This window comes from Xenopus tropicalis, chromosome 1 (assembly GCF_000004195.4).
Source record: "Xenopus tropicalis strain Nigerian chromosome 1, UCB_Xtro_10.0, whole genome shotgun sequence".
Taxonomy (NCBI): Eukaryota; Metazoa; Chordata; class Amphibia; order Anura; family Pipidae; genus Xenopus; species Xenopus tropicalis.
The window spans coordinates 160,848,993-160,863,543 of NC_030677.2; the positions used below are offsets into that span (position 1 = coordinate 160,848,993).

The window sequence follows — 14,551 nt, forward strand, 5'->3', positions numbered from 1 at the left end:
GCCTGAGAAATTTGATGCAGTAGCTTATAGCGACCAATAAGTAATCACCTTTTGACCATCCTAGTGCAGTTAGTAATGAAAGCAATTGTGTGACTGGCTGAAGTTTGATATTAGGCAGTGAAACACATACTTCTGTGGTGTCAGATCACTCATCACAATTTTGGCAAAAATGTTTTATTATTAAACAGAAAATGCATTCGTTATTGCACCTTAAAAACTTGTCTTCTTGTAAAGCAACATTTCTTGGCAACTCTCCAACAGAAAATCCCATCTGTTCCATGTGCTTTGTTTCTGTGATAATTTCCCACAATTCTGGTGCAAAGTTTACAGAAAAATGAAAATCTGTATCTCCATTATCAGCCTCGTTCTGATCTGCATTCTGAAAATGTAATAAAAAAGAGAAGTTAAAACAAATCTATAATTCTGTTCATTTATATTGGTAGTAAATAAAATATGTCTAACACGTTAGGAAAAAATATTTTATAAAACAGAGAAAAACATTTCAAATAAAACCATATATAACAGGTAATAATTATTTGAAAAATTAGAATTAAATCTGTATATATAATTAAATGAGGTGCCCACATATCACAATACAGTAGAACTGGCATTTTACATTTTTTCAGGGGACCAAGAAAAAATAGTGCAAATTCCGGGAAAATGTAAAATCAGGGAAATGTGGTAAAAAAGTACTCTAAGAATATTAGCACAGGAGCCAGTTTCACAGTATTTACTGTGCTAATGACAAAGGTTAAGCAGTTCAGCATTAATGTTGCACTTTGGGGGGAAGCATGTGCCAGCGCACTTGTGTTCACATGGGGCCCCCTATAAATAACCTGTGCGGGGCCCCAATTTTTCTTACCGCATGATACCATGACTGCTGAAGGAACAATTTTATTCACTAATGTAAAAGAGCAGACAGTGGTTAGTCCAGTGAATAAATAACTTTATAAGCATTATATCCCATATTATGACCTTACCAGTTCTGAGAAAGGTGTATTCCCTGAAATAATAAGACCAGAAGAATACATTTTAACAAGCAAACTTCTTTTTAACAATGAAGGCAAATTCTGGTCTGTGTTCTCCTTCCACATTTCATATTTTTTATCTTCATATTCCTTCATTTTTCTGGCTACTTCTAAATACTTTGCTTTTGCCTGGAACAAAAAACCATAATGTTATGAAGATAAATGTATGCCCATACAAATTCTCAAGGCAATCTTCCCCCAAGTAAAAATGTGATAATTATTATTTTTCCATAGCATTAAAAATTACCTAAAACAAAACAGTTGCCAATAAATTTTCCAATCCAATGCGCATGTCTGAGTGCAAGACAGCATTAGGGTAATTAAAATAGTGGCCCAGCGCTATGCTGGTTTTTTTTTTCCTTTGGGCTGATGCAATTTTCTTCCTAAAAGGAGCACCAGTCCAGAAAAAACAATGATTGGACTCACTGGGAGGGGATTCTGTCATATTGGAATAGCCCTGATGCATTTGGCTTTTCTTTTACTTTAACTGAACCTTAAAAAGGAACATCCATTACTACATTCTGTTGCATCATATTGATTTAGTTTATATAAAATTCAAATTAAAATGTTTAACCCCAAAATGAATTTTGCCCCAAGAGTGAGGACCAGTGGTATTATGTAGCATTGCCTAAATATACAAAAATAGTCTCAGATGACATTTGCTGTCCAGATTTTATCCATCTGTTGATAAACAAATATTTAAAAGTCATGAAAATTCCATCAGATAAAGTACAAAAACAAATTACTTACTGCTTTCCCTCGTTCACAAGACAGCATCTCCTCCATTTCTAGAAATCTGACTATAGTATGCTTTATGCGGTAGAAAAGGGATCTTTCCCAGTATATTGAGCCAGCCACAGGGGGGTGGTTCTTGTACAATGGGGGGTTATCAAGATGCTTAAGAAATAGGCTGTTCACTATATCAACCTAAGTGAAAAGAACAATATTTTTATTTAAATATATAACTTTTGTATACATTTTCCTTCAAATTAATGATAAAAAATACACTAAAATTTGTGCAAATAAAATCACTTCACAGTCAAATACATTGCAGAATAGATTTTACATTTTCTTTATTCAATATCTGGTACATTGCAAAGTTGCTTGAAATTATGTTTACTTTTCAAAAAAGCTCAAGTTGTATTTGGATGGAATTTCCCTTTAGGAGACACAAAGGAGAACTGAACTGCTATACTGTTTCAAAAGTCTGATCCAGAAAGAGATAAATAATATTTTAAAGTAGTCTAAACATTATGTTGCCGTACCTCTTTAGCATACTGTTCCAAAATATCATTAAATTTCATCATCATCTGCTTGTTTATGGCTTCCCTGGACCGAATATGCTTAAATTTCAACAGCATGTCAAATGCTGCTTCAGCTGATCGAAGGGTTTTAAATGATTCATCAATGAAGTTGATGGCCTCTCCTTCGATTGCCTTTATTTTACAAAAGGAAACAAAAAGAAAAAAAGCGTTTTAGCAAATAATATCCTGCACATATGTTGCAGAGAAGGTATTTACCTCCCTTTATTATAATACCATTTAGAGAGAGAAATATATCACCTAACCACCTCAACTAAACCTCCTTATCTTTTTTTGTTGTAATTCCTAAATTAGTATAGGTATGCCAAGCAGCACTGAAGTCATTTTTTAAAAGATAAAGGGATATTAATCCTGCTTTGTCTAGCAGTATGTTTTTAAAACATACACTACTTTAGACATATGTCAAATACATACACAGTAAAAACACTGGGAGGACAAAAACAGATCCATCCCCTATGTGTAACAATAGAAATGAATAAGATCTCCCTGTCAATTAATACACTGGGCAGATTTTGCCCTGAAAATCCATCCCGTGTGCAGTGACAGGTGGCTCTCATTCATTCCTGTCACATTGCATTCAGAAGTGGGATAGATTGGCCTTTTCTTACACCAGAATAGAAAACACACATGTGAAATAAGCCATATACTAAACAGACATTGTTTTCAAGTACAAATAAGTAATTTTTATACTGAACGCAGTGTCACTTTATGTCCTATAGAAAAGGATGCATTTCAGGATATTTTCATGCTCCCAATTTCAGCACAGCTAAAAATGTCAAAAATCACCCCTGCTGCCTCCCATAGTGTTAAATGTCTCAATGCACCAACTCAGTGCTAACACTTTAGACATTGCACTTTTAGCATAATTAAGGTTAACAGGCAGAACAAAATCCACCCCATGTGCCACAAATCTAAAGCAAAATATGCAATATGCAAATTGAAAATCTGCAAATTGTTTCAGTATGTGCACCAATGCTAATAAAGCATATTTCCCATCTGAAGCAGAATTACATTTTGGACCCCTTATCCAGAAACCCATTATTCTGAAAGTTCCAAATTACAGAAAGGCCATCTCCCATGGACTCCATTTTAATCAAATAATTCACCTTTTTAAAAATGGTTTACTTTTTCTCTGTAATAATAAAACAGTACCTTGTACTTGATCCCAACTAAGATATAATTAATCCTTATTGGAGGAAAAACAATCCTATTGGGTTTAATTACTGTTTAAATATTTTTTTTTATAGACTTAGGGGCACATTTACTAAGACGCGAATCAGAACCGAATTGGAAAAATTCCGATTTGAAAACGAACATTTTGCGACTTTTTCGTATTTTTTGCGATTTTTTTTCGGCATCTTTACGACTTTTCGGAAATTGTCGCGACTTTTTCGTTACCAATACGATTTGCGCGAAACAACGCGAGTTTTTCGTAGCCATTCCGAAAGTTGCACAAAATCTGGCGATTTTTTCGTAGCGTTAAAACTTGCGCGAAAAGTTGCGCCTTTTTCGTAGCGTTAAAACTTAAAAGGTGCGACGTTTCGCGCAAGTTTTAACGCTACGAAAAAAATCGCAACTTTTTGCGCAAGTTTTAACGCTACGAAAAATCGCAAGATTTTGCGCAACTTTCGGAATGGCTACGAAAAACAATTTTCCGAAAAAATTGCAAAATACCGATCATTACGAAAAAAACGCAATCGGACGCATTCGGCCCGTTCGTGGGTTAGTAAATGTGCCCCCTAAGGTAGGAGATCTGAATTATGGAAATACCCCTTATCCAGAAAACCCCAGGTCCTGAGCATTCTGGATAATGGGCCCCATACCTGTATATAAAATGCAAATGGATTTTAGATAAATATTAAATATATACTATAATAACATAAATACATTCTAATTATGCTATATAATGTAATGATAAAATAGTTCAAAGGCACGCTTTCTTTTGTAGCAGAGAGGAAATAATTTACATGGATGGCAAACATTTATCAGCTCTTAACATACATGTACTTCATTTTTAAAGTCTTCCATAACCATTTTCCACTGCTGTGAATTTTTTATGTTGAAAGGATCAAAGCTTAAATTTTCCATTGGCCTAACAAGCCCATCCACTCTCCGCAAAACATCATCAATGCGCTTGGGATCTCCAGTGACAGCTTTCAGTTCAGGGCCAAAAATGTTGCAAAACTCTTCAAGAACCTGTTTGAAATATTACACAATAAATATTAATGTAGTCTCTACTTTTGTCCTAGAAATGTAATTTTGTTTGGTAACACTAAGAAATTTTAGCAATTACCGTGCAAAGTGCAAATGTTAATATCCCAGTTGCCTAGACAGAGCTCTACAAAGCTCAGAAATTTCATAGATTGTTATTCTGAGATGCAATGTAATGTAGTTGGTGTATTGTTTCTGTGTAAAACGTAAAAGGTTTAGGCCTTTTTCAACAAATGTGAAAAATTAAAGTAAAATTACCTGCAAAATATTGTATAAGTCCTGGCATATAGAAGACAAATAGTCAGTTTTTTCAAACAACCGTTTTCTGTCGAATTCCCATCTTTGGTCTCTGCCTGATGCTTCAATTTTGGCACGAACTTCAAAGTAAGAGCTTTTCCATAACTCCAGTGTGTGTTTGGCATCCTGTGACTTGTTTTTTGCAGCTTCCTTATTCTCTCTGTCAATAATTTAAGAACCATTTCAATGAACAGTGTCGAAAATATATACAATTTTTTTTAAGCATGTGAAGGAAAACAATTACCCAACAATTGCTAGTGGGCTAGCAAAGCAAATTATGCTTGTATGTTGTTTTTACACGTTTTTTTAACACAAAATCTACAAAAAAAACTTAAAAAGGGCAAGGGTGGACTACAGTGTTATATAGTTAGTATGTCTCCTTGCAGATGACACTGCACCAAAATATGAAATTAATGAACAAGCTCTATACATTCATGTAAGGAATGGAGAAGTTATGGAAAAATCACTGAGGATTAGTTCGGCACCCTTTCCCTGTAACTATAATCACCAACCTTTTGCACTACCACCATGTGCTTCATAGTTCCAAGGAATCACAGCTGTGCTTCCCTGGGTTGGCACATGCACTGCATGGAATCCTTAGATTTCTGTACTGTGCAGGCATCCACCTTGATATATAACACTTTTATACTCTAAATCAGGGATCCCCAACAAAACAATAAAACTGAACCATGGCTTACCTGAACAAGGACCGTATGTTCAAAACTCTGCAAACCCTCTCTGCTATTTCCCAGGCAATTCTTTCCATTAATGGTACCATTCTTTCATCTTTATTGTAATGTCGAGAGATAATCCATACCATTCTTAGTGCATTCATCATTGATGGAACTGTATCCAAAACAACACTGAATCCTGTTCCATGAGCTAAGTTCTAAACAGAGAAAGTAATCAATAGTACTAGGCCCTAAACGTTGAGGACATTTAGTTTCTTACGCATTAAAACTTGCCTATTGTAGGCTGCTGGAATTAAAATTGCATACAGGGGTAAGGACATGAACTCGATAGACTAAAGCAACAATGTATATAGTGACTCCAGCTTGGTGAGTCTTTGTCATACCCCATATTACCAAATATCACAGCTGCAGCAGTAATGGGGGGTTATGTCACTGCAGCAGTCATTGGAGTCCACTGCTGAGTAACAAGGATAGGGAGCTAGAGAATAGAAGAATGACACTTTTTTAAATGATAACAAGAAGTTCTGTACAATCCAAGACTATGTAAGTATCATTTTAAAGCCAACAGTACTACATTTGTAGGGAATGCTATAACATTATCAGAAAGTAAATGTTCCAAATTTAACTGGAGGATATCTAAGTTAAATAAGTAACTACATAATAGAATATAGGATTATATCAAAATAAATACATGCACATATCAGTCTACAATTTAAGAAACATTTAAGTTATTCATAATTGTATGTAAGACTTATGTCTTATTCACTGAAGAGAAAGATATGACTGTATTAATTTAATGTTCTATGCTGTTCAAAAGCTAAAGAAAGCACCATCACCATTCAAAAGGAGTTACCTTAAAATGGCGCTCCAGTGTTGAGAGGAATCGAACATTATCAGCAGCTTCAACATGGTATTTAGCTAATTCATTGACTGTTAACTCCAGATTCTGAACAACACCAGGATCAGCAATAGACAAGACACTCAATATTTTCTTCACAAGAGGAAGTTTCAGCTGCTCACTCAGCGCACTCAAGGTGGCATTTCGTTCACGCCAGAAATCTATTTCTGCAAGAGGACCATTACCCTGCAACAAAAGTTAAACATGTTGATTAGGTTTTTTTTATTATTTTTGTGGGCCCCATGACCCACTCACATGAAAACACAAAAGTATGATGTCAAATAAGTATAACGGACTATATGGTTCAGTCCCTATCTGTCTTAAATCACAGAGACTATGATCCCAGTTGATATTAACCTTGGCTTAATATTTTAGCTGTTTTCAGTGTGTTTGGGGTATCATATAAGCATATCTGATGTACAACAATGGATATGTACAACTATGAACAACTATGTACATTTAAATTACTTGAAAGCAAATATGTCTATTGTCATATTCTGTCTTCATTAAAAAAGAATACCTGAGGCTTTTTTTGAAGCTGTTCTTCTAGAGCTACAGATATTTGTGTCTGCCAATTCATCACACACTGCTCAAGTTTTTCAACTATTACTTGATCCAAGGCCAACTGGGTGGATTCGATGTCTAGAGTCAAATCTGGCATTTCTAATCGAATTTCTCCTGAAATAAACAAAATATAAAAACATGACCATTTTATTTCAGCTTATTGCTAAGTACAATGTTAATTTAAATGAAATCTAAATCTGTTTTATCATCACTTCAATAAAATTAATTTTTAGAAAATGTATTCATGCTACATCGAGAAATTAAATTTTCATAAATTGTTTATGAAACAAGATTCATTTGTGCTAAATAGGACTTTTAGGAATTTTATCGCTCAGAATTCAAAGAGGCTCTGTTTAGCTACTTGCCCTCCAGCTGCTGGATTGTTTGCTGAATATGGTTCAGAAACTTTTGCATATTCATTAGGAACTCATCTCTAATCATCTGGATACTTCTGAACTCAAGGCCTGTTTCTGCATGCCTGTTAGCTTCTGGACCATTACTTTCCGTATCTAATCCCGACTGTCGTACTTGTTCCAACTGTAAGGAGCCATTGTCATTTTTATGATGATTGTAAGAAAGAAGAGGCATGAAAACCTAAAATAAAAAAAATAAACAATATAAATTATGTAAAAAAGCAGCATTTCACAGAAATTATGGTATAGGACTATATTATCTGTAATAAAACATACAAATTTATGGTAAAAAAAATTAAAGCAAGAGGGTCCCTTAACTGTTTCATAGGCAACTGTTTCCTATTAAATGTAATTGCTTCTTTTAGTAGGTACTAAATTTTACTCCTGATTGTGGGAAAATGTCAGGGAATTAAATGCAAAGAATTAAAAAAACGGTGACTGTGCACATGACATTTGTTTAAAACTTACAGTGTATATTGTACTATATATATATATATATATATATATATATACATATATATATATATATATACACGCATGTGTGTGTGTGTGTACACAGAGTAACAAAGATTAAGAGGCACACGTCTTTAGTTTTATATAGCAAGCAATTCCAATAAAATACTGAGGAAGTCAGGAACTAGTATATATATACACATATTTACTCCTGATTGTGGGAAAATGTCAGGGAATTAAATGCAAAGAATTAAAAAAACGGTGACTGTGCACATGACATTTGTTTAAAACTTACAGTGTATATTGTACTATATATATATATATATATATATATATATATATATATATACATATATATATATATATATATATATACACGCATGTGTGTGTGTGTGTACACAGAGTAACAAAGATTAAGAGGCACACGTCTTTAGTTTTATATAGCAAGCAATTCCAATAAAATACTGAGGAAGTCAGGAACTAGTATATATATATACACATATACACACCTGTGAAAAGGTATAACTCACATAATACACAGGAAATAATAAAACATATTATTATTATTAACATTTATTTATAAAGCGCCAACATATTCCGCAGCACTGTACAATAAGTGGGTTTCATAAATTGGACATACAGAGCAATATATAAAGCAATCAATAATCGATACAAGAGGTGAAGAGAGCCCTGCCCAAAAAACCTTACAATCAACATCATAAAACAAGATATCTGTAATATTCCCATATTTACTTAAAGAGCAACAGAAGATTAATTGTACGCACTGGATACAAGTGCTAGAGCACTAAGAGGCACAAAATCACACCCCAGTATGCACTTGAACCTAGGGCATACCTCTGCTTTGCACCTTGCATTGTTAGTGGGTGCAAGGCAGTCCTGTCCTTACTGCCTGTTTCAGTACCTAGCATGCAGAGCTGTATGATGCATATGTTGGTGGGCAAGAAGGGAAAGCCATGTACCTTCCTTGAACCCTGATAAACAGAGCCCAATAACTTGCACCTTGCACCCTTAGAATGGGCAAGGTGCAAAAGTTCAAAAAACATAGTGGTTTGTGCCCACTGCTTAACTTTTGAACCCTGCACTTTTAAGTATATATATATATATATATATATATATATATATATATATATCCAAAAAAGACCAGCAACACCGAGTTATGTTCCAAAAACAATCAATTGTGTATTAAAAACGCAGAGATATAGCAGAGATCATAATGGTGCACTTGGGTGCAAGAGCCATATAAACTAAAATATTGCAGGAGTAATGCCAGCACACACAGGGTTTCATACAAATGTATATAAAATGATATTTATTGAGAAAAAAAGAGCAAAATAAACATAGCAAGCCTCAACGTTTCAGTCCCCACTGGGACTTTCATCAGGAGGCAAAAACTGAAGCACCTGCCTCCTAATGAAAGTCCCAGTGGGGAGTGAAACGTTGAGGCTTGCTATGTTTATTTTGCTCTTTTTTTCTCAATAAATATCATTTTATATACATTTGTATGAAACCCTGTGCGTGGTGGCAGCATTACTCCTGCAATATATATATATATATATATATATATATATATATATATATATATATATATATACACATGAGATAAGGTATGGGTCACTTTTGTTACCTGTGAAAAGATCTGCTTAAGCATAAGCAAAGAATTCCCATTTAGTATACCATACTCCAAGAACATTGGTAGCACATCATTGGCCTCTTGCAGGTCATTTGGCTCTGGAATAGTTTCTGTTGGCCACAAAAGAAAAACAATAATGTTTAGAAGAATAGAAGGATCTTCCTTTCTTCACACTAACCTTACACCATGCCCTTTATAAAATTATAGTATGCAAATATTTTATACAACACTGTTAAAATGAAAAGTTTGCCATAGGGTGGACTGTAAGCACAGGGCTCCTGTAAGGGGATGGGTTAGGGTGAGAGAGGGGCAGTCTATTTGCCAAATGCAGATAGCACTGTATTCATGGAGGGAACGCTGCCTTCTGAAGCACAGAGACCTGCAAAGTCTGCGGCAGGTTACAAAATGCATGAAATATGGTGGATTGTGCCCATTATTTACACTTTGCACCCTGCACTACTTTAAGTGCAAGACCCCCCTTGACTAAATAAAGACAAGTCCAACACCAACTAATGCAATAAAGTAGATAACTTTTCATCACAATGAAGAGAAAATGTTTATCACACATCATTGTTACCTTGGGTATTTCTAAGAAAATACAAAGCAATGGAGTCTACAAACTCTTCAGGGATGCAGTTGCATGAAACATACAGGACAGTACGATACACTTTCTTTTTGAAGATTTTCTGAAATAGTTAAAATGTCAGAATGGTTAATGACACAAAAAAATAATCAGAGACTTCTTACAACTATTTTCAAGGGTCTACGAAGAACTTCTTTAGAACTGCTCACTTACCGTCATAGGAACAGGTACAAACACTTCTGGAGATTCTTCGTTAAATGATCCTGTTCCTGTTTCCAGGAGGATGGATGATTCTTCCTTATCAATAGTTTTTTCATCTCTTTCATTCACAGATGCCTTAGTATCTGGAGAAGAGGTCAGCTCTTTTTCTACAACTTAAACAAGAAAACTGGAGTCATACAGTTTATATGTTTGAGGCTGTCATGCATCTGTGCAATCCAACATCAAGGATTGATTAGAAAGTCAAAATAACCAGATTATTACTTAAATATAATAATGCTGTTGGGCCATCTGGGTGTATATTAGTATTGTTACATGCTAGTGCAATTATTTTAAGCTGCAGGAGCAGTGTTGCTTCTTTCTGCCACTCTGGGCTGAGGAAAAGCACAATCCTTCCAAAGGCTGGAGAACAAATTAAAACAATGTTCCAGCCTATTGAATGATCAGGCTCTAATCCAGTGTGACTGACACATGACACAACTAACCCTCTGCTCTAAGGCCCCTTAGACATTTTGTAGTACTGTTTGACTGGAAATGGTTAGTATAGTCAGATCACTTTTAAAACATAATGTTCATAATTGCTAAAGGATGCTGAAAGGACTTACTTGCATCAGATGATAAAAGAGAGACTGTATCCACGGGTTCTTTTTGGTCTTCTGTTTCCTGGTTTATGGTTGTATCATTAATGTCTTCAGTATATGGTACTTGACTATGCTTTTGAAGTTCATCTGGTTCTAGAATAAGAAATTGCAAAAGGCATTGCTTATAATATGCATCATACAGAAGGAGTGCAGGGTTTGTGTGTGTTTGTGTTGTTTGTGTCAGGCAGGAAGTAACTTGTGTTTCCATGTTGAAGCCTTGTAAAACACAAGGTGTCTCAAGAAATCAAGCTGTTTATCTGTTACTACATAACATTAGTGTTTGGGCCCTTTATGTGACAAGTAGGGATGTAGCGAACCTCAAAAAAAAAGTTTGCGAACCCATTCGCGAACTTACGCCAAAAAGTTTGAATATTCGCGAACTTCCCGAACCCCATAGACTTCAATGGGAAGGCGAACTTTAAAACCTAGAAAAGCCATTTCTGGCCAGAAAACTGATTTTAAAGTTGTTTAAAGGGTGCCACGACCTGGACAGTGGCATGCAGGAGGGGGATCAAGGGCAAAAATGTTTCTGAGAAATACTTTGTTGACACAGCGTTGCGTAAAACCGCAAAGGCAGCTGGCAGACCTAGCGGAAATACGCAGCGTTTTTTGCTATTTCGCACTATTAGCACCATGGAAATGGGATTTGCTGAAAAACGCCATGTGTGGCTTGTGCTGCGTTTTTAGGCCGAGAAAAAACGCAGCGGAAAAACGCCACGCGAACCCAAATTACGAACATACGCAAAAAGTTCGCAAACTTGCGAACACCCGATGTTCGCGCGAATTAGTTCGCCGGTGAACAGTTCGCTACATCTCTAGTGACAAGTGCAATAGGGTTTTATTAAGCACTACAAGGACCCATACCATTACCTTGCCTACTTGGGAGGGCCTGATATTCCTGCATAAAAAAAATTCCTGTCTAATCCCCCCAGGAATAAAATTCACTGGGCTCCTACAGCAATCCTGGCTCTTCTTGCTGCAGATACCCTATACTGAAACCCCATATGGTAGGGCGACCAGATACCTTGAAAATTCAGGGGGACATATCTAAGAAATCCAGCCAGCAGGGCTGAGCTGATTGCAGTTTCATTTAAATGCCTTATTTGCAGCCCTGCAACATGTATTTATAAAACATGTTTCTAAATTCTCAAGTGATCTGGTCACCCATATATGGATAATATAATATGGATGCCCATATTAGTGTATGCAGCAGGGCCACAACAAGAAATGTTCTTCTCAGGGGTTCTGTACAACGTTGACATACTAGTATCTTGGTGCAGATATTGGTTTTTTAAGAAGGAATTAAGTGCTGGGTGGCCAACCTGTGGCTTGACAGATAAGAGTTTGCTGGCTACTCACAGCTATATGGGTTGCCCAGTCCCACAATACACACAGAGGAACTGTTTGCCATTGTATAACAGACAGGCATTCGGACAAGGGGAAGCTTAAGGTGTTCCTCACCTAGAGCGATCTCCACCTCCACCTCGTCCTCCTTGAGGGTCTTAAAGAACAGCATCGCTGAGGACCCTTCTTCTGACGAAGTTTCATTAAGGAACCGCAGCAATTTGGCTTCGTGCTCTCCATCGTTCCTACTGAGCAGTTCCTCGAAGCATTCAGGGTCGGAGAGGCTAAATGCGCCGTACACCCGGTCCCGGATCCATTCTATACGCGGGTCGTCCAGTGCCATGTTCCCTGCATTAGTAGTTCACTCGCTAGTTCTATGTTACCATAGCAGCGCCACGCTGCCGGAACTACATACTGATGCTGTATATCAAAGCGCACAGGTTGTGCAGTACCTTCAAGGGAGCTACATTGTTGCCTTGTGCGAAGGGCGATTTTTTGTTTATATGTACTGGTAGATTTAGTCGACGTGTAATGAAAAAATATTTTTTTCAAGGTCAAGGGAAAAAAGTAATTAGTGGTTTGAGTGTGGGAGAGGTATATTTCAGTGTCTGTCAACACACCAACGTAGTAACCTGAATAACCTTAAAGGGTTCACCTTTATATAAGTTTCAGGTAGAGAGTGATATTCTGATACACTTTGCAATTGGTGTTGATGTCTTATTTGTGGGTTTTAAATTACAATATTCAGATTTTTGTTGAGCAGCGCTCCAGTTTTTCTGTAGCCATCTGATTGCTAGGCTCCAAATTACCCTAGCAACCAGGCAGTGATCTGAATAAAAGACTGGAATATGGTAGAGGCCCTAAATAAAAACATAGTAAAAATAAATAATCAAATTCTAGGCTCACAGAGCAATAGTTTTTATGGTTATGGGGTCAGCGTCCCCAATTTGAAAGCTGAGAAGAGAAAGACAAAAAACTATAACAAATAAAAAATGCAGGTCAATTAAAAAGTTGCTAAGATTGTGCCTTTCTATAGCATACTAAAAGTTAAGAGTTTTATGTCTCAAGAGTACTCTTTTATTAGCTAAAATATAAAGATATAAGTCATAGAGAAGTTCCATGTACAGGTCATGGAACTCTGAGGTGACATAATTAGGGATAATTAGGGACAAGATTCGGCCTTTCTCAGCAGCATTTGGCAGAATCCACCTGCCCAGCTGAACCGAATCCAAATCCTTTAACCCTTTAAGTGCCAGCCGAATTCGTCATTTCAGTTCCCCCCAGTGCCAGACGTTTTGTGAACATTCTGTGCTCTCTCAATGTAGGGGCTTTTACTGGGGGCAGGGTTAAGTTTAGGTAGGCAAACTATATATTGTTTTTTTCAGGAGAACCTGAGCTTTCCAAATCTACCTGAGTTTTTGTGTATTTCCACTTCTGGAACAAGATTTAGAGCTTGAAATAAAAAAAAAAAAAGAAAAAATGCTATTTTTCATGATATAAGGATTTCTACCAGAAACACATTTTATTTTATGGACAAAAATTCAACTGATTTGGAAAGCCTCATGTCTCCCGAACGTGCCAATACCTGATATGTATAGTTTTATTGAGATTTCTGACTTCTATAGATCAAAAACTCCCAGCAGTAAATTACTAAATTTTCAAAGCATTACAGCAGAATACGGCACACTTTACATTCCAAAGCCAAAAATCCTGGAACATTAGGTTTACCCCAGGAAACCATACATTTTTGAAAACTACACATTCTGACGAATCCGAAATGGGTAACTATGTCTTCCAACTCCTAAGTACCAAACGGCAATGCTTTACTGAATTTAGCATTTTCTATAAAAAAATTATGAAAATTCTAAAAAATCACCTCAAATCTTCCATTTTCAAGCACCTTATCTCCCACATAACATTAGGTACGAAGAAAACACACCCTAAATATGAAAGCCAGGGGTCCACTGAACAGTTTGATGCCCATTGTGCATAGGATCACCAATGTATCTGGAATTTAGAGACCCCAAAAGGAAGTTAGTACATACAAATTGCCCAGGAGATCTCTTTAGCTACTGAAAATTCAACACATTTACTGCATTTTCTGTGGGGTAAAAACACAAAAAAATACATTGACCCCCCAAAATCATATATTTTTGGAAAGTACACATTCGGACGAATTCAAAATTGGTACCCATGTCTTTCTACTCCAAACAACTGAGTCGCAATTCTTTCCCA

The 14,551-nt window shown here is 36.2% G+C and overlaps 1 protein-coding gene across 1 annotated transcript in view; it reads right to left on the bottom strand.

The window, feature by feature from the left end:
* The window catches only part of dnah10 (dynein axonemal heavy chain 10), a 73,717-nt gene extending 60,999 nt beyond the window's left edge, over nucleotides 1–12,718 (bottom strand). Inside the window, exons 1-15 of the mRNA XM_012969076.3 lie at nucleotides 12,434–12,718; nucleotides 10,937–11,065; nucleotides 10,326–10,486; nucleotides 10,107–10,215; nucleotides 9,524–9,639; nucleotides 7,378–7,606; nucleotides 6,969–7,126; nucleotides 6,404–6,634; nucleotides 5,557–5,747; nucleotides 4,820–5,018; nucleotides 4,352–4,546; nucleotides 2,294–2,464; nucleotides 1,779–1,955; nucleotides 981–1,157; nucleotides 210–379 (exon numbers count right to left, since the gene is read on the bottom strand). Coding sequence (XP_012824530.2) covers nucleotides 210–379; nucleotides 981–1,157; nucleotides 1,779–1,955; nucleotides 2,294–2,464; nucleotides 4,352–4,546; nucleotides 4,820–5,018; nucleotides 5,557–5,747; nucleotides 6,404–6,634; nucleotides 6,969–7,126; nucleotides 7,378–7,606; nucleotides 9,524–9,639; nucleotides 10,107–10,215; nucleotides 10,326–10,486; nucleotides 10,937–11,065; nucleotides 12,434–12,659 — 2,639 coding nt within the window. The 5' untranslated portion in view covers nucleotides 12,660–12,718. The remainder of the gene's footprint in view (nucleotides 1–209; nucleotides 380–980; nucleotides 1,158–1,778; nucleotides 1,956–2,293; nucleotides 2,465–4,351; nucleotides 4,547–4,819; nucleotides 5,019–5,556; nucleotides 5,748–6,403; nucleotides 6,635–6,968; nucleotides 7,127–7,377; nucleotides 7,607–9,523; nucleotides 9,640–10,106; nucleotides 10,216–10,325; nucleotides 10,487–10,936; nucleotides 11,066–12,433) is intronic.
* Nucleotides 12,719–14,551: the final 1,833 nt, after the last annotated feature.